We start from the raw sequence: 22339 nt of genomic DNA, 5'->3' as shown, positions 1-22339 counted from the left end.
ATATATATATTATATACAAAATTTATTCTATAATTATATTTAATAGCTATTTGTGAGATACATTCTTAAATATAAAACAATACAATATATACTTAATAGTTATTTATGTGATATACATTATTAAATATGAAACAATATAATATATACTTAATATTTTTTTAATAAAATACTATTTAAATTAATTTATAACAAATTTGACAATTAACTTCCATGGAGAGATGGAAAGAAGGGAGATAGGAGAGGAAGTAGAAGTGACAAAGATATAGGAAAAATAATAAAATAAAAGGAAGATATGTGTAGTGAAGAATTTAAAGAGAGAGTGAAAGAGAGAATATTAAAAAAAATAAATAGAAAATAAGATATATATAGAAATTCAATCAACTTATTTGTTAGGGATAGTCTAAAAATAGGCATTGCTATTTGAAAAACACTCATTATCATACTTTTTATTATTTGCATAAAATATTAACCCCGTATTGTTACCATAGCAATTTACTTCAAAGTCACTCCATTCTCTTAGGCGGTAGCCGTAGGTGCATATAAATTTATCTGGGCAATTGCTCTAGCGCGGGCGATCCGAAGGTTTAAACCGTAGGACACAAGATTATTGCAGTCATGAAGTTTTCTGGTCAGGAGGATGAGTTAGAGAGTTCTTGGATATGCAATTTGTTTTGACAAGGGAAGGATTCGAAAGTTCATTGTTGAACTAGTCCCCCATTTACATATTTATTGCCACTTTTCGTTTCTGTTTATTTTGTTCCCACTTTTTGGCTCCTATACTGCGAAGAAGGGTCCTGCAGGCTTGGGTTTGCGACGAAGAGAGCGGTTGTCTTATGAGTGTAGGCCACCATGAATGCCACAGTGATAGGTAAGGCTTATTAATGTCGCTCTTTTCGCATTGGTGAACTGGAAATCAATCGCTTGAAGATGTTACTTTTTTTCGGTTGGTTAAAATTCTGTATTTGGCAGACCCATTTCAGGGGGATTTCCCGGAAGTGATAGAAGAGTTTCTGGAGAAGGGCATGGCCAGATGCATTGCGTTCAATCGCCGAGGAACCTTACTAGCAGGTCTGGTATATATGTTTTTAACTTATATAATTTTTTGTTATGTTTGGCACTTAGTTTCAGTTATGCACATTTGCGTTAACTCTAGTACGAATTGGATGGAGTTTTTTAAGGACAATCTTTATTTAGACTTGCCTGGTGTTCAATTGCAGCTAGGTTGATCGGAGTTTGCCAATCATTTAGTATATGGAGAAGTGTTTATGTTTTTTCGTTTGTTGTGTATTCAATTTCAGTTACGCCCATCTGAGTTATAAGTCATTAAGTAAATGGAGAAGTTTTCATGCTTTTTTGTCTGTTTACGTTTGTGTGTCTTGGGCTTTGAATTTTAGTTTTTTCCATTCGAGTGTTTTGGTCATCAATTTCTCGGAGAAGCTTTCATGGTATTGGGATTAATGGGGATTCTATTTCAGCTATGCCCATTTGAGCTATTCAGGCACGGTGTGAATTAGTTGTTTGGGTTTTCAATTTGAATGCCCATTTGAATGCTAGACGGCAAAGGAACTTGATGAAGAAGATAAGAAAATGAGAAATTTAAGTGGAGAATGTACCAATGGGAAGGCTAGCTTACGGGTGGGTTAAAGGCTTTAGATAGCTAGTTTGCGAAAATGCCTTTGATCTTATGTTTTGGTTTCCTTAGAATCTAGCCGTGGTTAGTCCCCAATACCTTGATCTTGGCTTTCGGTAGGTTATGATGAACCCAAGAGCTCACATAGACAATGGACATTGCTTAGTGTTCTACTACTAACCTACAACCCCTTGACAAGTTTGAGCTTTGGTAGATTGGATTGAACGTCCAACAGGGCATTAGGTAGGATATTGTTAGCGGGTATGTTTTTTTTTGGGAATATTATAGAGACTGGGGGCATGTGTGAAATCAGACATAGGGTTTCTGAGTTCATACATTTTTCTGTTTTCAGCCCTACTAGCTTCTTTGAGTAGATTCTCAATGCTACCCATTATATGAAATCCAGGCACAACATATTTTAATTTTAGTGGTTTGGAAATCTGTGTCGCTAGAGTTGTAAGCCTATATGCACCCTTTTTACTAGGACAATATTGTGCATTTGATTTGAAAGGCCATCTCTTTGCAGATCGTGTGTGAAATACACAGTCGCAGTGTTTTTCCAATGCAGTATGTTTACTTCCGTTGTAGATGAAATAAATCGCCTTCATAAGTTCCCAATAACTCAAAAATCTATTATTAACTTGAGTTTCTGCACTTGAAAACAAGAGTCCCCATTAAAAGAACAAGCTAAGATCTTTTCTGGGGCACTTGCTTCCAATGTTTCCACAAATTTGGGTTTCATCTGAAATAGAAGGCAGGCAGGTGATGGCCAAGGCATTCAAACAAATAAATCTGGCATTAATACATTGGAATTGCTCTGATACAATGTCAGAAATGTGTGATTGCTATACATGTAAATCAAAACCTGCACACTAATGTTTACCAGATATTAACAAATCAATACTGTACAAATGCATGCTCATATATTGGAATAGGGTCTCACATTATGACATCTCAGTGATTTGGTTGCTATACATGTAAGTTAAAACCTGCACACAATGTTTATCACACATTAACAAACTCACTACCGTAGTTTAACAAATGCATCCTCATATATTGCAATAGGATCTCACATTATGGCATCTCAGAGATTTGGCATTGTGCATGGGTGTGTGTGCATGCACGTAGGTAACTGCTGACTCAATAATGTAAAGGTTGGAAATTTGCTTTACAGAGGAAGTTTTTTAAGTGCCAAAATTGGGGGTTTTCATTTAACCTTTAGGTGGAGTGTTCATAAGTTTCAGGGGATGGAAATAGTTTATAAGGAAGGTTGCTCCATTGTAGGGTACTTCATGACCATAAAATATTATAGTGTGTTCTTGTTTTCCTCTTAAGAGAACCAAGTAGGAGAAGTTAATGCTGTGGATTTTGACTGGACATAAAAGTGCTTGACTAGTAACAAAGATAAACTAAATTGGTTGCTGCTAATTAAGCATCTGTTGGTGACTGGTACATATTTAGCATGTTATAGTCATTCATGCATTTTCTAAATGGTTAATAAAGCTTGATCATTAATTCAAATGGCGGAAAAGAGAAACTATGCTTACAGATAGCAGCTCTGAAGTACTCTGAATTTTACATTCAATAAACAGAAGATATTTTTGTTCTTTTCATGAAAACGAATCACCAAATCTGTAAGTGAACATACCCATAACTTTCATAAAAGTTATATTTTTCATATCTGACATCATTAGAAAAACCATATCTAGTTTCTGGTAACTCAATAATATGTTTTTGATAGAGAGCAAGCCATTCCATTTTACCATACTCTCTTGTGTCTCTGACCTTTTTCCACAGGATTATAATTGTCATGTCTCTTACCTTCCTTTCACTTGTTGGCTTTCAAGACTGTAAAAGGGGTCTAATGTCTTTATTTAAATGAAACAGCTGGCTGCACAGATGGAGCCTGTGTTATATGGGACTTTGAAACCAGAGGAGTTGCCAAAGAACTCCGTGATAATGACTGTACTGCATCCATAACAAGTGTGTGCTGGTCCAAGAATGGTTATCGAATACTGACATCATCTGTTGACAAATATTTGACACTGTGGGATGTTTGTGAGGGGACAAAACTGACACGTGTCATGCTCCAGCAGACTGCCCTGTATGCTCGTCTTCATCCTGGATCAACAAATCCATCTTTGGGCTTAGCTTGTCCCATGTCAAGTGCGCCTATCCTTGTGGATTTCAATTCAGGCACTCAACATGTACTTCCCCTCTCAGCACATTCTACAGGTACAGAACCAGTTCATGGTTCTCGGAGTAAATTTCCTGATGGAGGTGTAGTTTTTTCTTCTGCTACTGCAAGCTTTAACAAAAAAGGCGATTTAATTTATGTTGGAAATTCCAAAGGGGAGATTTTAATTATTGATACACAAACTAGAAGAATACAAGCTGTATTTCAGGTTCCTGGAGGTGCATTAATTAGACAGATTGTCTTTAGTAAGAGTGGAAAGTATCTACTCACTAACTCTGGGGATCGTACAATTCGGGTTTTTGAGAATTGTTTACCACAGAATAAAGCAGCTCAAGCTTTAGAAAACTTAAATAATGGTTCAGGAGACAGTACAGTGACTGAAATCATGAAGCGGGTGGGATCTCAATGCTTAACACTTTCTAAGGAGTTTCAGGATGCAGTTAATCGTCTACCATGGAAGGTTGCATGTTTCAGTGGTGATAGTGAGTGGATTGTTGGTGCACCTGCTAGCAAAGGGGAACACAAGATATGTATATGGAACAGGCAAGGGAAACTTGTTAAGATACTAGAAGGGCCGAAAGATAGCTTAACAGATTTGTCATGGCATCCTGTAAGACCACTGGTGGTTTCAGTCTCCCTGTCAGGAGGGGCTGTGTTTATATGGGCTAAAGATTATACAGAAAACTGGAGTGCTTTTGCTCCAGATTTCAAGGAGCTCGAGGAGAATGAAGAATATGTTGAAAGAGAAGATGAGTTTGACATGAAGCCTGATACTGAGAGGGTATTTACCTATGAACTACATTTTTGATCCATTTGAATGCATCTGAATTGTTTTTTCTTGAATTGTTGAGAGCATGCATTTTAATTTGTAATGTTCTTTGAACAGGTTACAACTGCACATGTGGATGAAGACGAGGAGGTTGATATAACAACTAGAAAAAACTTTTTAGATTATAGTGATTCAGATGATTCACACGAAGGGCTATACTATTTACCTACAATACCATTGCCAGACAGTCCTAAACAGCAGGATCAATCTTCAGAAAGCCCTTCGAAACCTGAAAATAGTACTCCTTCTCAGTCAGATAGGTCACCCATCATAGATGAAGGAAAAGATAAAACACCAGAGCAGAGCACCTGTCAAACTCCGGATTCTCTAGTGGGTAATATTTTAATCTGCTTCAAGTCATTCTTTTTGTAGGGTATGATTCCGTTTTTGTAGGGGACCATTAATAATATAAATGCATGTTGTTTATATTCTGTAGTAGGTAAGAAGATTAGCGTGACTTTCTATTTCTTTGTTGGAGATCAATGCATATGGGTACTTGATTATGCCAACTGTGTCTTATTTTGTTAAGTAGTTGGGAAAGTTCACTTTTGTTATTTTATTAGATGAATTTGAGCCATAAATTAATACTACAGTAAAAGTGTATGTTCTATCCTCAAAATCATCCAAGCTGGTCTAGTTGGGAATTAGAGTATCAGGTGGCCTCGAAAGGGAAACAACCACAATAAAAGTTATCTCGAAAAGGAGACAACTATTGACATCATCAAAGCTTCAGACTTAACATAAACATTAACAAATCTAAGCAGCTAAAGCTATAAAACCAACATTGGGAGGGGGTCCTGATCGTTAGGGTTACTGTGTCTTCCATCAAGTGAGTTTTTCCCTTTTTCTATTGGTTGCTGATTTGTGAGAGTGGTGCGTTCTCCCTCTTGGGGGCTGTCATGGACCTACAAACCCTGAACACTTGACATAATTTGATAACTTCTCGGTGGCAAAATGGTAAGTGCCAAGTGAGGAAACTAGCCCTGGTCTTTGCAGGTCTCTTACATTGTTGAGAGGACGTAGTAAAGTGGTAAGTTGGTGGCTACCATCCGCTTTGGCAGTCAGCAAGTGGAGAAGGCTGCCTTGTCCATGGTGGAAAAAAGCCTTGTTGACGGCTATGAGAGTGGCATTGAGAGGACTTTGAACTACCATGCTGCTGCCCTTGTGCGTGGTGGGGGGGGCATCTATCACGTGGAGGTGAAGAGGGCTAAACCTCTGGAAATAGTGTAGGGGGCATTCCACCAGTGATCTTGCAGGGTCCAAAGTTGTTAAACTTCAAGGGCCATGGTATTGGCTGAAACTGTTATTTGCATGAGCACGAGAGATAACCAGCAATTTGGAGTTAATAACAAAATGGGAATTAATAATAGATTTAGCAAATATAGCAAAATTCCTATCTAAATAATCTCCAATTTGAAAGCATGCCATAGCTAGGAGAATTCTGTAGGAAATTTGGTAGATTTGGCCAATAGAACATTGTGCCAAATTAAAGGCTTTAGCTCAAGAGGTTAGAAAAAATCATGGATACACTGCCAGGCCATTTCTGCATGAACTTATAACCAAAATAAGAATAACAAAGTTATAGGTTGTCCACAAAATCAGCATCTAGTATTACCAATGCCATGATGTGTTAGATGGTTGCCAATGACATGACCTTGGTAAAGCAACTAGGCAAAATGAGCAGCAACCACTGGCTTCAAAATTGCTTTCCAAACAATCTGAAAGTATCTACTACACATAAAAGATAAAGTCTCAAGAGACCTTTTAGAATTTAGTTTCTAAAGCATAGGTAAATGTGGCAAAAGCCATTAATATCCTTTTTTGGGGGGTTTAATTGCAGAATGGATTATCCAGAGTAGAACACAGATTTTTGCAAATGCTGCAAAGGTACAGTCTCAATTATTGTTTGGAAGGTCTCTTTGTCCACAAGGTTAAATTGAACTTAGCCTTTGTTTGCTGCCAAGAAAATTAAGTGGAATTGACTTGGAATACAAATCTTGTAGATGTCAAACTTCACTTCTGAAATAATTTAGGGATTGCATTTGAGAAATTCAACAAATGACTTTTCTTGAAAAATAATTGTGGGAGTCCACCATAAGGATTGCTAGTTGATGGATAGACCAATATGAAATCCATCTCCATTCCATATTAGCCATGGTTTGATGGCTTCCCAGGTTTTCCATATACTTTTGGCAACAAAAGTGTGAATAATTTTGATGGGAATAGTGGGATATAACAATGTAGTGGACATTCTAGGCATTACTCCCATATGAGGAATTGGATATAATACAGTTATGCAATAAAACTTTCTTAGATTCATTGCCATCACAAGCTTTGACAATCAATTTTGTGCAAAGCTCTATTTCTTGTCTATATCTCCCACACCCTAACCCTCAAGAATTTATCTGAAGGCAACATATCTCCCACACAGCCTTTGTTGTGGTTTGAATTGGCCTAACGGCTTGCAAAAGCTTTTCAAGCTTGTGGTATGAAACTTAGAAGGCACCCTACATGATGAGTAATAAAAATGTGTGGTGACAAGTACTTTAGAGCATGTTAGAAAATTACCAACTAGCAGAAGTGGCTTAGTAATCCATTATGCCAACATTTTTTTCATCTCTATCAATATCATACTGCCACAAAATAGATTGGCAAGCTTGAAAAGCAAAGGAGATTTCCAACAACTTGAAATTCTCTCCATTGTCAAAAGGTTTCCAACCAAAAGAATTAAGCCAGGTTGGAGGTAGAGAGAAGGATTACCTACAATATTTTGGTTTACTCCATTGGATGATAGAACGAGAAGCTAAGGAAAAAGTGTCATGACACTTGAAAGCTTGTTGAATATTGTCTTCATCCTCAAGCAAAGTGAGGAAAAGTTGTTGACAAAGTGAGCATTTACCAATTGTTGGGAATTGTTGCTGAGAAGGGACATCCCTTTAACTTATTGATGCAGAGCCCAGCGAGGAATGAGTAAACAAGGCAATCTTTGGACACAACTTCCCAAACTTGTTTGGGTCCACTTGGATCAGACTCCCAACCAGCCACAGACCCTCACAAGGCTCTAGACATCAGTGACAACATATCAAGCATGATTGATCACTCATCATGCGACTAAGCTTAATCCCTCAAGGCTTCAATGCTCAAACTCAAGGCCAACATGAACGTAATGTTGAATTCCTTGGACAGTCATGTGTGAACCTTGGAACATGTTTACAAAAACAATTTCAGACCCCAAATAGACTCCTTTTGGTCACAACCTTCAAACTAAGGTTTGACACCCTTTAGACCCTTCCTAGGCCTAGTAGCCTTCTACATAGGACATCACTCATACACACCTAATCAAAGGGTAAGAATGCCAATGCAACAAATGAAATGAAATGTCTTAACAAGGCCTAAAACATACTCCAAACTCAGACCCTGACACAATGATTAGCCCCTTAGGTTTATGACTGTCCTATCAGGCCCAAAGCCCCAATTAGGCCTAATTTACAGAGGAACCACCCTTCAAATTGATCCCAGAGTCAAACCACCAATTGGAACACTTTCCAAACACCTCCAAACCACAGATTCCACCAACATTTGGGGTCCAATCTTCGTCAAATCTGCCCAGTCCACAAAAGAGCAGTCAAACCCTTAACCTGTCACATAGAGATGCCAGGTTAACTATTCAAAAATCTTACTCCACCCTTCATGGCTACCCCTGCAACTCCAAGAATCTTATAATACACGCCTAGACCTGACATTCCCCCGAGTGGCATGAATTTTGGACAGGGGAATGTCAAGTTATAAGCATTTTTGTGCAAAACCCTAGTTGAAGAGGGTTTGCAGACCCAGTCTGACAAAACTTGATGGATCTCTCTCCACACAGCACTTCAACACCTGAAACTTGTTGGAAATGGAAGCCAACTCACTGCCCTAACATGCCAAATCCATTAAAAGTCTGCACCAATCCGTACAAAGGAGAAATTCAGTCTGAAACACGTGATTTGCAGCGGATTTGCAGGGAAAAACCATGAAATTGTATTGCCAAATCTTCAAAGGTGTATCAACAACCTTTGCCTCGGTTAGAGAGAGGCTTAAATAGACCAAATACATCAGACCAACCGATCATAACTGCCATTTGAACCATATGGCCGTTAGAAACCACATTTTGCAAAAGTTGTCAACAAAAATGCAAAAGTTGTCATGCAACTGTTTGCAACTTTGACAACATTACACTCTAACCTATCAAGCTCACCTAGACACATCAAAATCATTACAAATAGGCCAAACATGGCTCAAATATGTCAAATACATTGATCTCACCCATTTTGACACACTCGGGTGACCATTGACCACTAGTGGACCAAATAGGTCCTGATAGATCCTGATAGGTTACATAGCATCAAATGGCATAAATGCCTTAAATAGTTGACAAAACATCATGAAATGGTCCAACGGACCTTATTACATCATAAGAAACATAAACAACACAAAAACCAAAGATTGAGATCCCCTTGAGCCACTAGGTGCTCCTGCACCACTTATCTTTGTGAGATGGCATTGGCAAGAAGATGGTCAAAGCCTTAAACAACCACCACGGGGGTGGGCCTAAGATGGCATTCTTGATGAATGGACCTAAAATGGCTAAATGACTCACGTTGGATTTCTTGGATAGTAAGTAAGGCAAGTAGAAGCATTAGCAAATAGCGCTTGAATTAATTGAATAACATTGGAGCCAAAGCCAAGAGCATCAAGCATGACCAGGATGTATGGCCACCCAATTCTTTCATAGGCTTACTTAAAGTCAATCTTGATTAAAATAGTTCTTTGGTTGGTTTTTTTGGCCTATTCCACACTTTACTGGACATTAATGACATGGTTATAATATATATTTATTTTGTATAAATGTCATGAGCCCGTTTTTAGGGCCTAATTGGTCTCCTGAGCGGTGTTGTAGAATACGTGATATTAATTGTTTGTTTTTGTTGTTCTGCCATAGCTTATAAATAAATTGGGAAAGTATAATAAATGATTATTATAATTTTCCCTATATCGATATATTATCCTTTTTTTTGTCAACTGACCAAGGGTCAGCTTCCTCCTAACACAGCATGCAAAAGTATTTAAGAGGATCACTGGGCATGAAGTAGTATGCTTGGATGGTAAGAAGTCTGCCTTTGTACACGCAAGCCTGCTAAGATGTCAATCCCGCAACCTTTTTCCAGGTAGGACAACAATCCTGACCTAGCCTATTGTTTCTAAGCGCCTCAGGTGATCATATGTTGTGACTGATTTGAAGCTTGCAATTGGACTTACAGGGGATCAGGCATTCAGAGAAGTCGTGGAAAGTGCTGAGTTAGCTGCAGGTGTGATTCCCATTCTGTGATTCAGCGCTGTGGCCAGGAAAGCCATCCGACTTGCCTTTGTCTTCGATAGGGCAAGCTGAAAGTTGTTGCCATTGATCCAAGGTCATAGCCATTGGAGCTCGGGAGTTATTGAGTAGGAAAGGTTGTCTTGTGTTCACAAATACCTGGGAGGGAGCCTGTTTTTGCAATTTCAGATTACCATGAAATGATCTGCGAACTTGGAGGCAAACCATGAATTCCGACTTGTGATCATAAGTCGTGAATAAGGACTATTTTTTTTATTTTCGCCAATAATAACCTTTATGGTAAAGGGAGACAATCTCTACTACCTGTTATTGATGATGTTTTAATGATTTTGGTAATGACTATATTCTGACTTTGAATGCCAGTATGTTTGGATAGTTAGTAGATTGAATAATATAACTTTCATGAGAAAATTGATCAAGTCCGTTGAATTCTGCTTACATTTTGCTTTGTTAATTGTTGTGATCTTTCATACTGTTATATTTTGAGGTGAACTGGAAAAGGTATTTACAATAAAATTAGTTTGCTTTGACTGGACAATTAGTGGGAGGAGGTGCCTAATATGAAGGGGAAATAGCCTTAGCAATGACCCTGTAGGAGGCAATCAACAAGGTGGTGGGCCATCAATTGCAAATCAATTCAACATCCCTAGCTTTAGGCATGGATTTGATGTTTCCTTTGTAATATAGAACCTAATGACCTAGAATGAACAACGTAAAGACAAACTTTGTGCAAATTATGGCCAATGTCTTCCCAAAGGATTTTGTAGAATTCACAAGGACATCGAGGAGCTTTATCATTGGCCATGCCATGCATTTTTGAATGGAGATCCTTTTATAAAAGTTGGCTATGGCACAAGAGGATGGGACACTTGAACATCGATAACATTGTGAAGATCAGTGAAAAGCAAGCTGCAAGGGACATGGCAAAAATTGAAAAACCTTCAAATAGTATTTGCAACTAGTGTCAATATGGCAAACAAATTAGGACAAGATTCAAATCAAAGGAGAATTCTACATCAAAGCCTTTGGAACTTATTCATTTTGACTTGTGTGGGCCAACAATGATGAAAAGTTTGCAAGGTGAGAACTATTTCATGTTGTTGATTGATGATTATTCTAGGATGATGTGGGTAGCTTTTCTTAAAGAAAAATCTGAAGCAATAGAAAAATTTAAGGCATTTAAAGCCTTAGTAGAGAATGAATCAGGGCTGAAGGTCAAATGCCTTAGATCTAATAGAGGAGGAGAATTTACCTCAAATAAGGCTGAAGAATATTGTGAAAGGCATGGGATAAGGAGACAATATTTAGCTGCAAGAACTCCACAACAGAATGGAGTAGTTGAGAGAAAGAAGATAGCTGATACTTTTTGGAAAGAAGCGGTTCATTTAGTTGTATACATTTAGAAATGAGCACAAATCAGGGTAAATAACAACAAAACTCCATATGACTTTGGAAGGGAAGGCCTAGATCAGTGAAGTGTTTTAAGGTTTTCAAAAGCAAATGCTACATAAGAAGGGATGAGGAAGATTTGGGAAAATTTGATTTGAGAAGCGACTGAGGTATCTTTCTTGGATATTCCACAAGGAGCAAAGCTTACAGGTGCTATAACAAGAGACTGCACAAAATTGTTGAAAGTGCAAATGTGAGGGTCGACGAAGAAAGGCATCAAAAGGATATAGTACAAGAATTTGATTATCAAAAGGAAGTAAGCTGCAAAGGAGAAGAGATAGAGGATGGGACTGAAATTGAAGAAGTGGAGCAAAGAAATCCAAGAACTCCATCATCCAGGTTTGTTCAAAAGAATGATCTTGAAGATTTGACTATTGGAAACAAAGGCAAACAAATTAAAACAAGAAGACTTGCCTATACAATAGAGCATGCAAACTTGTCTTTGCTTTCTAAAGTTGAAGCAAAGAACTTTTCAGAAGCAAGTGAAGACAATCATTGGATCAAGGCTATGGAGGAAGAATTGAATCAAATAGAGAAGAATGAAACTTGGGAGCTTGTCCCAAGACCTAAGGACAAGAACGTCATTGGAAGAAAGTGGGTTTTTCGGAACAAGCTGAATGAAGATGAGAAAGTCACAAAGAACAAAGCGAGGCTTGTGTGCAAAGTCTATGCACAAGTTGAAAGAATAGATTTTGATGAAACATTTGCTCCTATTGCAAGATTAGAGGCTATTAAAATCAGCTTTTCTAAATGAAAATTTAGAAGAAGTGTGTATTGAACAACCTAAAGGATTCATCTTGTCAGAGAGTGAAGATTATGTGTGTAGACTAAAGAAGGCTTTTTATGGACTAAAGCAAGCCCCAAGGGCTTGGTATTCAAGGTTAGACAAGTATCATCAAGAGCAAAGCTTCAAAAGAGGAATAGTGGATAGCAACTTGTATATCAAGGATGAAGGTGATAAATTGATAATAGTTGTGGAATATATCGATGACATCATTTTTGTGGGTAACAATGATAAGATGTGCCAATATTTCACCTCCAATATGCAGAAGGAATTTGAAATGTCTATGCTATGTGAGCTTTCTTTCTTGGTTTGCAAATCTCTCAGTCAGTTAAAGGGATCTTTATTTCTCAAACCAAGTATAAGAAGTTCAGGATGAAGATTGTAATCTAGTAAGTACAACTATGGTTACTGGTTGCAAATTGAGCAAAGATGATGAATCTCCTACAACAAATTAGACTATGGATAGATCTATGATTTCACAGCTCGACATTATGCAAGCAATTGGTTTGGTAGCACGGTTTCAAGTAGCTTTGAAGGAAACACATGTAAATGCAGTCAAAAGAATATCGACATATTTGAAGGGAACTACAGATTTTTTATTGTGGTACCCAAAAGGCAAAGATTTCGCTCTTAGAGCCTATACAGATGCAAATTGGGCTGGTAGTGTTGATGATAGGAATAGCACTAGTGTAGGAGCATTCATCCTTGGCAATTGTCTTGTATCTTGGTTAAGAAAGAAACAAGCTTCAGTTTACTGCTTGGTTTTTGGATTTCACTGTCTACGCTTTATTTGCATCAACTTTTCACTCATTTACTTCCTTCAGCTTTCTCATCTTGATGATGGATCATTTAGTACGATCAAAACGTTGATGCAAATAAAGCTTACATAGTGAAATCTAGAAACTAGCATAATCTAATGGAGTGTGGAAATCTAATCTCTCTTAAGCTTTACTTTCTTTATCGACAACTAAGGCGGAGTATTTTGCAGCAGCAACTTGTTGCACATACGTTTTATGGATGAAGCAGACATTGAAAGATATCAAGGTTGAGTATGAGAATCCCATCCCCTTACTTTGTGATAATATGAGTGCCATCAACATTTCAAAGAATCCTGTTATGCACTCAAGGACAAAACATATTCCGATTAAATACCATTACTTGAGGAAGCAAGTACCTGAGCAACAAGTAAAGTCAGAGTGTGTTGCTACTAAGGAGTAGATTACAGATAACTTCACAAAGCCTCTTCCAAAAGAGACTTTTGAGTGCTTGAGAGAGAAATTGGGAGTGATGTTAGGGGGAGCTATGTTAGCCCAGCAGAAAATAACAATCTGGAATCTCTGTTAGCAGCAAATAGAAAAAAGAATGGAAAGAATGGCAATTTGAATATAATTTGTATTCCAATAAAAAAACTATACATCCAAAATAAAATAAACAAGCAGATATAAAGAGGAGGCAAAAACAGTTGTAAACTGTTATACAAAACTACCGGAACAAAAAAACCTAATAAATAAACTAATGAAAAATTAATCTAAATAAAACTAAACCCGTGAAGAGATATTAACATCCCCCCCTTAAACTGAAGGGGTTAAGCCGAGCATTTCTCTGAACTTCTCAAACTTTTCTTTGCCCAAAGCCTTGGTAAGAATATCTGCTGGTTGATCTGCAGTGGGGCAATATTTAAGGTATATGGTGCCATCTTTCACATAATGCCGAATTAGATGAAACTTTGTATTGATGTGCTTGGTGCGATCATGAAATATTGGATTTTTAGCCATTTTGATAGCAGATTGATTGTCAATGAAGAGTGGAGTTGATGAAATCTGTGGTGTCTGCAAGTCTTCAAGAATTCTTCGAAACCATAAGATTTCCCGAGTTGCTTCAAAGGTGGCCATATATTCAGCTTCGGAAGAAGAGGCAGCTGGAACAGATTGCTTTTTAGATCTCCAAGAGATGACAGCAGATCCAAGATACATTAAATACCTGGATGTAGATTTTCCATCTGTAGAATCACCTGCATAATCGGAATTGGAATAGCCAACCAAAGAAAATTGGTTTGTCTTGGAGTATTTGAGCCCATAGTGCTGAGTACCTTGCAAATAGCGAAGAATGCGCTTGGCAGCTAACCAATGAGTTTCTCTAGGTTGTTGCATAAACCTTGAAAGAACTCCAACATCAAAAGAAATATCCGGACAGGTAGTTGTAGCATAAATCAAACTACCAACAAGTTTCCTATAGATAGTTGCATCAACCAATGCTGAAGGGTCATCTGAAGAGAGCTTAAGATTTTGTTCCATAGGAGTACTAAGGGGTTTACAATCAGCCATGCCAAACTTATGCAAAAGTTCACCAATATATTTTTGTTGGGTGATAAAAATAAAATGAGGTGTTTGAGTTACCTCAATACCCAAATAGTAATGAAGATGGCCCAAATCAGTCATATCAAAACCTTGCTTCAGTTGTTCTTTCACATTTTGAATATTATTCTCATCGGGACCAGTGATAAATAAATCATCCACATAAACAATAAGATAGACAATAATCTTATCAAGTTTTTTAACAAAAAGTGTGGCATCATCAAATTCAAAATGCTGGTAATTCAACTTTAAGAGATACTCGGTAAGTTTTTCATACCAGGCTCGAGGAGCTCGTTTCAAACCATATAATGATTTGACAAGCTTGCATACCTGATGTTCTTTTCCATTGACTGCATACCCATCTGGTTGAGTCATATAAACTGATTCTTTGAGATCACCATTTAAGAATGCTGTTTTAACATCCATTTGGTGAATTTTCCACCCATATTGAGCTGCAAGGGCCAACAAAGCACAAATGGTGGTCCATTTTGCTGTAGGTGCAAAGGTTTCATCATAATCTATCCCCTCCTTTTGAGCATAACCTTTGGCAACAAGTCGGGCTTTGTGTTTGTCAAGTGTACCATCTGCTTTATATTTATTCCTGAAAATCCACTTGCAGCCAGTAGGTTTACAACCAAGTGGAGGATCAACCAACTGCCATGTGCCATTTTTCAAAAGAGCATCATACTCATCTTGCATAGCTTTCCTCCATACTGTAATATTTTTGGCTTCATTATAGGATGATGGTTCAGAGTCAATTATGAGATTGAGTTCACCAATGGCCTCCAAGTTATCTGCACTATTGGTTTGAGCTTGGAGCCTTGCTTTGTAAGAGCTTCTTGTACCTGTTTTACCTATTTCATCAGGTCTTAAATCTTTCAATGTTTGTTGGACTTGTTTTGCCCACTTATGAGAAGACTTTGGTTGCACAAAAGATGTGACCATTTCATTACTAGATGTTGTATTAGTGGTTAATAGTTCAGAGAGTTCAAGCTCATCATGATGGGCTTCTTCTTGGTCTTTTATTGATGGAGCAACGTGAATTAGATCACTTAGAGATATAGATTCTATATGTGGAATCTCACAAGAGTTTTCTATCAAAGGAGACAAAATTGTAATTGTATCAAGCTGTTTGAATTTACATTCATAATTTTCAGCAATGTTGGAGGTTTCAACAAATACAACATCACATGTAATAAAGAAAGTTTTGTTGACTTCATCATACAACCGATATGCTTTGGAAGATTCTGAATAACCAAGAAAAATACACTTAATACTGTGATGCTGTAACTTACTTCTTTTGTCCTTGGGAATTAAAGCATAGCAAGTGGAACCAAAAATGCGAAGATGTCGAACAGAAGGAGGATATCCAAACCACACTTCATATGGAATAGATTGGTGTAATGCAGATGATGGAGATCTATTACGAAGATAAACTGCAGTTCTTGTTGCTTCAGCCCAAAAATGTAATTTGATTCCTTTAAAATATAACATTGCACGAATCATATTCATGATAGTTCTATTCATTCGTTCAACAACACCGTTTTGTTGAGGAGTACCTGGAACAGTAAGATGATGTTGGATCCCATTTTGACGTAGATAGTCCTAAAAATCTAGAGAAGTAAATTCTCCACCATTATCTGTTCGAAGAGTACCAATTTGAGATTGAGCTTGTTTTTCAATCATAACACGAAACCTTTTAAAAATTTCAAAAGCTTCTGATTTTTTCTGCAAGAAATAAATCCAAGTCATGCGACTGTAATCATCAATAAACAACATGAAATACTTAGATCCTCCCACAGAATTTACTGGTAAAGGCCCACATAAATCAGAATGAATAAGTTGCAATTTTCTTTGTGCTCTCCAAGTGGAGCGAGGAAAAGAATTTCTATGTTGCTTCGCAAGAATACATGCTTCACATTTTTCAATTGTTTTAGGCAAAACAGGTAAGCCATCAACACCATGCTTTTGCAAGATATGAATGTTATCATAACCAATATGCCCAAGTCTTGCATGCCATAAAAGAACAGGAGATAGACTACCTTCTTTAGTAAGATATGCAAAATTTTTAGAAAAAGAAGTGCCATTTAGTTTTAATAATCTCCCATCCTCACATCCAGTGAATACAATTTGATTATTTGATTGTTTTCTAACAACAACTTGCCCATCTTTTAACATAATAGAGTAGCCTTGTTGTCGAATCAATACTAGTGATAACAAATTACGTTGCAATTGAGGAATAAACAATACATCATGAAGCACAAAGTCTAGAAGATTAGGCAACTTAAATCGAACAGTTCCTTTTCCAATAGGTTTGAGACTTGATTTATCAGCTAAATAAATTGGACCACATGCACTTTCATGAAATTCCTCAAAGTAATCACGCCGAAATGTCATATGTTGTGTGGCTCCAGTATCTAAGATCCAAGAATCATACCATGAGGAATTAGATGCAAAGTCAAAAACAGTTTGCACATATTGATCACCATCACTATCACAAGCAAATTGGGCTGCTCCTGGAATTTTATCATCTGAATGTTTATCATCATTATAAACTTTTGTTTTATCTTTTTGCTTAAAAGTATTTTCTTTAAAACTTTCTATCTTATCCCATGACAACTTGCATTCATGTGCTTCATGACTTCCTTTTCTACCACATCTTTTACAATATAAATGTTGCCTATCATTTTGATTATCATTTTTCCTCCATTGACCTCTACCTTTGCCTCTTTCATTATAACCTCCTCTTGAAGAGCTCTTATTTAGAGGTTTTTCTTGGTGAGCAAAACAAACATTTTCATTAGTATTATCTATTTTCCTTCCAAAAGCTTTTTCACGTTCAGCCAACTTTTCAACCAATAAATCAAAAGTAATGGTTTTCAATTGGTTACTTGCTTGAAGGGACTCTAGATAAGTAGAATGTGTTGGAAGGAGTTACTTAATAAAAGCAGTGAGATAAATATCAACTTTCCCACCAGCAGCATTAACATCTTGTTTTATGGCTCTAATTTCAGAAGCCAAACTCATAACATCACCATTTTTTAATTCAAGATTGAACAATTTTAATTGTAACTGAATAAATTCTAATTCTGAATGAGAATCAAATAAATTTTTTAAATTGTCAAGGGCTTCCCAAGCAAATTTGCATCCCTGTATATGGCGATATACATCTCCATTAACTAAAGCTCTTATCAAAGCCAAGGCTTTTGAATTTTTATAATTCCAAATTTCTTTTTCTTTAACATCTGTTGGTTCTGTAGGTTGGGTATCTCCATCACATATTTTATACCATAAATCATTAATGTATTTTCCATTTTTCTATGCCATTCCAACCAAGTATCTTTTCCAGTTAATATTTCCCCAATCAATTAAACAATGGACTGCATTGTAAATTGAAAATAAATGTATATAGAATTTGCAGAGTTTTATAGGATTGCTCAAAATCTCTTGCCAAACTTTACCAAATATAACAAGATATAAAATTCTTGTACAAATAAATAAATTGATTTCACCTGAATCAATTTTTGTTTCCGTATATTGATTTTGTAGAAAGCTACAATCTTCAAATGCTTCACATAAAAATATACTCCAAACTCCAAAGCTCTGATACCACTGTTAGCCCAGCAGAAAATAACAATCTGGAATCTCTGTTAGCAGCAGATAGAAAAAAGAATGGAAAGAATGGCAATCTGAATATAATTTGTATTCCAATAAAAAAATTGTACATCCAAAATAAAATAAACAAGCAGATATAAAGAGGAGGCAAAAACAGTTGTAAACTGTTATACAAAACTACCGGAACAAAAAAACCTAATAAATAAACTAATGAAAAATTAATCTAAATAAAACTAAACCCGTGAAGAGATATTAACAAGCTATTCATTGCCTTGTTCAGATGGCCCCACATACCCTTTGCCATTGATGTCAAAGGGGGAGAAGTTGAGTAAGGGGGAGCATTACATCAAGGGGGAGTTGCTGATCCAGTTGCTTCAAGAAGATCATATTTACAGGGTTGTTATCAATTACAAAGGGGGAGATTGTTGGATTAAATTGTCATTGATGTCAAAGGCAAAAATAAATAATATTTAGCATAGATAATATATATAAACAACATTTTTTAAGTACATGGTCGTGTTGTGACATTTTCACACATCACCCCATTGCAAATGGGGACCCCCTTGTATTTTTGGTCCTTGTGGTCTTTTGGTTATGGTTCTTTGGGTCTTTTCGCAGCAATCCCTTCAGTCTCCCTGGTTTGCAAGTATTTTTGATAAATTCTGATCAAGTTTGCAAGTGTTTTGAGCGAATTTGACTAAGTCTGGAGCTTGTTTTGTCTATTTTAGGGTTTTTGCCCTTCAGACTTAGATTTGAGGTCATTTCCTTAGGGTTTTCAAAAAATTTGAATGTAGCATTGAAGTCAGGACCCTTCAAGGAAGCTACCAATGAAATTTGAGCGAATTGTGAGCACTTGCTATTTTTAGTAAGTTTCACTTTGTCTTGGATTGGCCTCTAATTTTGCCTTTAAACAAACTTACTATTTTTAGCAGCCTATTTTTAGTATGTGTCACCCTGTCCCGATTTGCCCTAATTTGATGTTTAGAAGTACTTACTATTTTTAGTAAGTGTATTTTTGGCAAGTCTATTTTAGGTAGTTGGTAGGACACGGATGGCAGAGCATTGTTGAAAACCTAGTTCCAAATCTAGAAAGTTGAAAAAGCAAGCAATTGATCAAAAAATGGCTAAGTTTGGAATTCTTTCCTGAAGTGGAATAGGCATTGAAAAATCCATCCTAAGGCAGGAAAGTATTCCTTAGATGAGAAATTCTCTTCAATCTAGAAATCGCATCCAATTCAGGTGATGAGCTCAAAATCCAAGGCAAAGGGAGAAAGTTCAAAATCTATCTAAATTCCATCACACCTCCCAAAAGTGCTCCAAGACAAAGATGGGCGCTAGAATCAAGACATGGAGGAAAATCCATTTTTATTAAAATTCCTCCATCACCTCAAATTAGCCCCCAAGGCAAGAGGAGGGTGCCAAAACCATGCAAGGTAGGATTCTTCCTTGTGGAGGAAATTCCTCCTCCACTCCATATTTGCGCCCAGGACCAGGTGAGGAGTGCATTTCCCTAAGCTTGCAGGATTTTCTCCTTCAACTCAAATAATTCCCCCACGAGTAGAATGCACCCAAGGCAAAAGGAGAGCGCTAGAATGGGGTCAAGGAGGAATTTTTTCTTCACACCAAAATTCCTCCTACAAGGTCAAAATGTGCCCTAGGTATGTTCAAGGCCTTGGAAAATGTGAAATTTGGCTAAGGCATGAAGAATTTCTTTCCTTCGGGGCAAAGTAGAATCAAGGTCAAGGTTGGTCGCCAAAATGATGTTAAGGAGGAATTTTCCTCCACATCAAAAATTCGTCCACCATGGAGAAAATGCACTCTAGGAAAGGAATGGACGCCAAAGGGACATCAAGGAAGAAAAGTCTAATTTTCCAGAATTACTCCACTTCCTTGCAAATGCACTCTAGGACAAGTAGAAAATGTAGGAAACACTGTCTAGGAGGAAAATGTCAATTCCAAAGAAATCCTTCACCACCTTCAAAATGTGCCCAAGGACAAAACAAAATGTGGAATTCAAGGCCAAGGAGGAAAATTTCAAAATATTCCTTCCTCTGGGAAGAAATGCACCTGAGGTGAAGAATTTCAAGGCACGAGGAAAATTGGCTAAGTGAGGACTTCCTCTCTCTAGAATTCCGGAAAAGGGAAATTCCCCAGATGTGAAAAAAATGGTCAACCTTCAGGATGAGGTGTGCACAAGAACACAAATTTTTCTTTAGGACAAAAATCTCTCTCTTGAAATATTTTCTCTCTCCAAAATTTCCAGGTGTTCATGAATCCTTTAGAAGTGGAAAAGATTGTTAAAATTCTTCCAAGGTAGGAAAATCTTCCAAAATATCTTTTGTGAGCTCTGAATGGAAAGATTCTTGTAAAGGATGAGTTGGCAACATGCAAAGAGAATATTCTGTATTAATGAAGCACAATCCAAAAAATTATAGAAGTTCCTATGATGACGGGGTCCACTTGCATGGCAAGAATCTATTGAATGCATGGCGGCATGATGGTGCATTTTTAGCTAGTGAACACTTTGACCAAGTGGTGGCTGATTAATTGCACGACAATTGGCATATTCAAGGAAGCAGTGGCTCATTTAATGCATAATGGACAATTTTGAGGAGTGATGGGCATTTAATGCATTATGGACGCCATTTTTGGGGTAGAGAGCAATAATACATAGTGGGCGTGATTCCTCATTTATCATCATTCCCACTACTTGGCGTCATGGTTGGGAATCTCTTAGTCAAACCTTGATTAGGGTTTTGCATGTTTAATCTTAGCCATTGATTGGTTTGTAATCTCAGCCGTCCATTTTCCTCTTGGAGGCCTATAAAAGGGGGTCACCCCTTCATTTGTGAAGTAGGGAGATTGTATGAAATTGTTGCGATAAGTTATTAAGATAAGAACAGTGATACATTGCTCGCTAATGGTCTTAACTTGTGTTATTTTGTGGCTTGCATGGTTTCACCTTCCTCAATTAGTTTAGATTTGTTTCAAGAATTTAGATGAACGAAGTTGATCACATTGTTTTATGGTGAGATCGCTTGCTCATACCTTTTGTTGATAGATGATTTCTATCTACAGTGCAAGGTTGGACCGAGCTCTTATATGTATGTTCTTAATCTAAATTGTTGGATGAACATTGTTCTCTGATGGTGTTCATTGATGGTTTAAAATTTTACAAACACATCCTTTGAAGATTGCACCCTCTTTATGTAGTTGTCTACTAGTGGCGAAGTAAAGTGTGGTTGATCTCACCTGGATCATTGTTATCTATTGAGTTCTTAGATTTAGCTTAGTCTTCCTAAACCCTTTCCCCTTTAATTTGAGTTCATTCCAGTTTAGTTCGTTTGAAGCAGAACTATTACAAAATTGCTATATCTGATGATGAAGTTCCAGCCACAACAAAGAAGTGAAAGAATGATCCAAACATAAGTCCCCTTGGATTACCAACAACATCAACCAAACGAGTCTTTATCCTTCAGAAAGTCGCTAGTACGTAGTTGGAAACTTGGAGTCAATTTATGATCTTCCTGTAATCTTAGCATACATATGATTTTGATCAAGAGAGTATTAAGTGACCGTTGGAAAACTTTATTCTGTGTTGGTGTGGTCACAAAACAATCGTCCACAGGCTGACCCATGTGTCTTTCATGATGGCCGGCGCTATGAGAAATAATTGTCAAAATAAATAAATAAAATGTTGTTTTCTTTGGGCTACCCAAAGAGGGCTGACCTCCTAGGTTTGTGCACCCACCCTTGGGAAATAAACTTTAAATGCTGGCCGACCATTGAAAAGGGATTTAAATAACATATAAATAAATATTAATTTGCTGCTGGCCAAACTAGAAAAAGGAAGTTAAATGATTATGCAAGGGCCGACCTCATGGAAGATGACGCCCATTTTGGAAGTAGTAAATTCAGATTAAATAATTATTCTTTGCTGCCTTGACTGACCTTGTTGAAGGGATATGATTATTGGTTGAAGGTGCCTCTTGGAGATGTATAGAGGAGTGTTGAGGATCATTTATACACCCATTCATTGAATATCATTTGTATTTCTAGATCAGATCTACAGTAGAGTTTATGAGATTAATTTGTCTTATTCTTGTG

The 22339-nt window shown here is 37.1% G+C and overlaps 1 protein-coding gene across 1 annotated transcript in view; it reads left to right on the top strand.

Moving 5' to 3' along the window:
- The first annotated feature begins 493 nt into the window (after positions 1-493).
- LOC131054358 (protein RBL) overlaps positions 494-22339 on the top strand; it is a 35138-nt gene continuing 13292 nt past the window's right edge. The window contains exons 1-4 of the mRNA XM_057988856.2: positions 494-868; positions 970-1068; positions 3518-4608; positions 4714-4990. Of these exons, the coding sequence (XP_057844839.2) occupies positions 850-868; positions 970-1068; positions 3518-4608; positions 4714-4990 (1486 nt within the window). The 5' untranslated portion in view covers positions 494-849. The remainder of the gene's footprint in view (positions 869-969; positions 1069-3517; positions 4609-4713; positions 4991-22339) is intronic.

The sequence above is a fragment of the Cryptomeria japonica genome, chromosome 3 (assembly GCF_030272615.1).
Source record: "Cryptomeria japonica chromosome 3, Sugi_1.0, whole genome shotgun sequence".
In the NCBI taxonomy this organism is placed as follows: domain Eukaryota; kingdom Viridiplantae; phylum Streptophyta; class Pinopsida; order Cupressales; family Cupressaceae; genus Cryptomeria; species Cryptomeria japonica.
The sequence above is the reverse complement of the archived record's forward strand: the minus strand, read 5'-3'. Positions and strand labels throughout refer to the sequence as shown.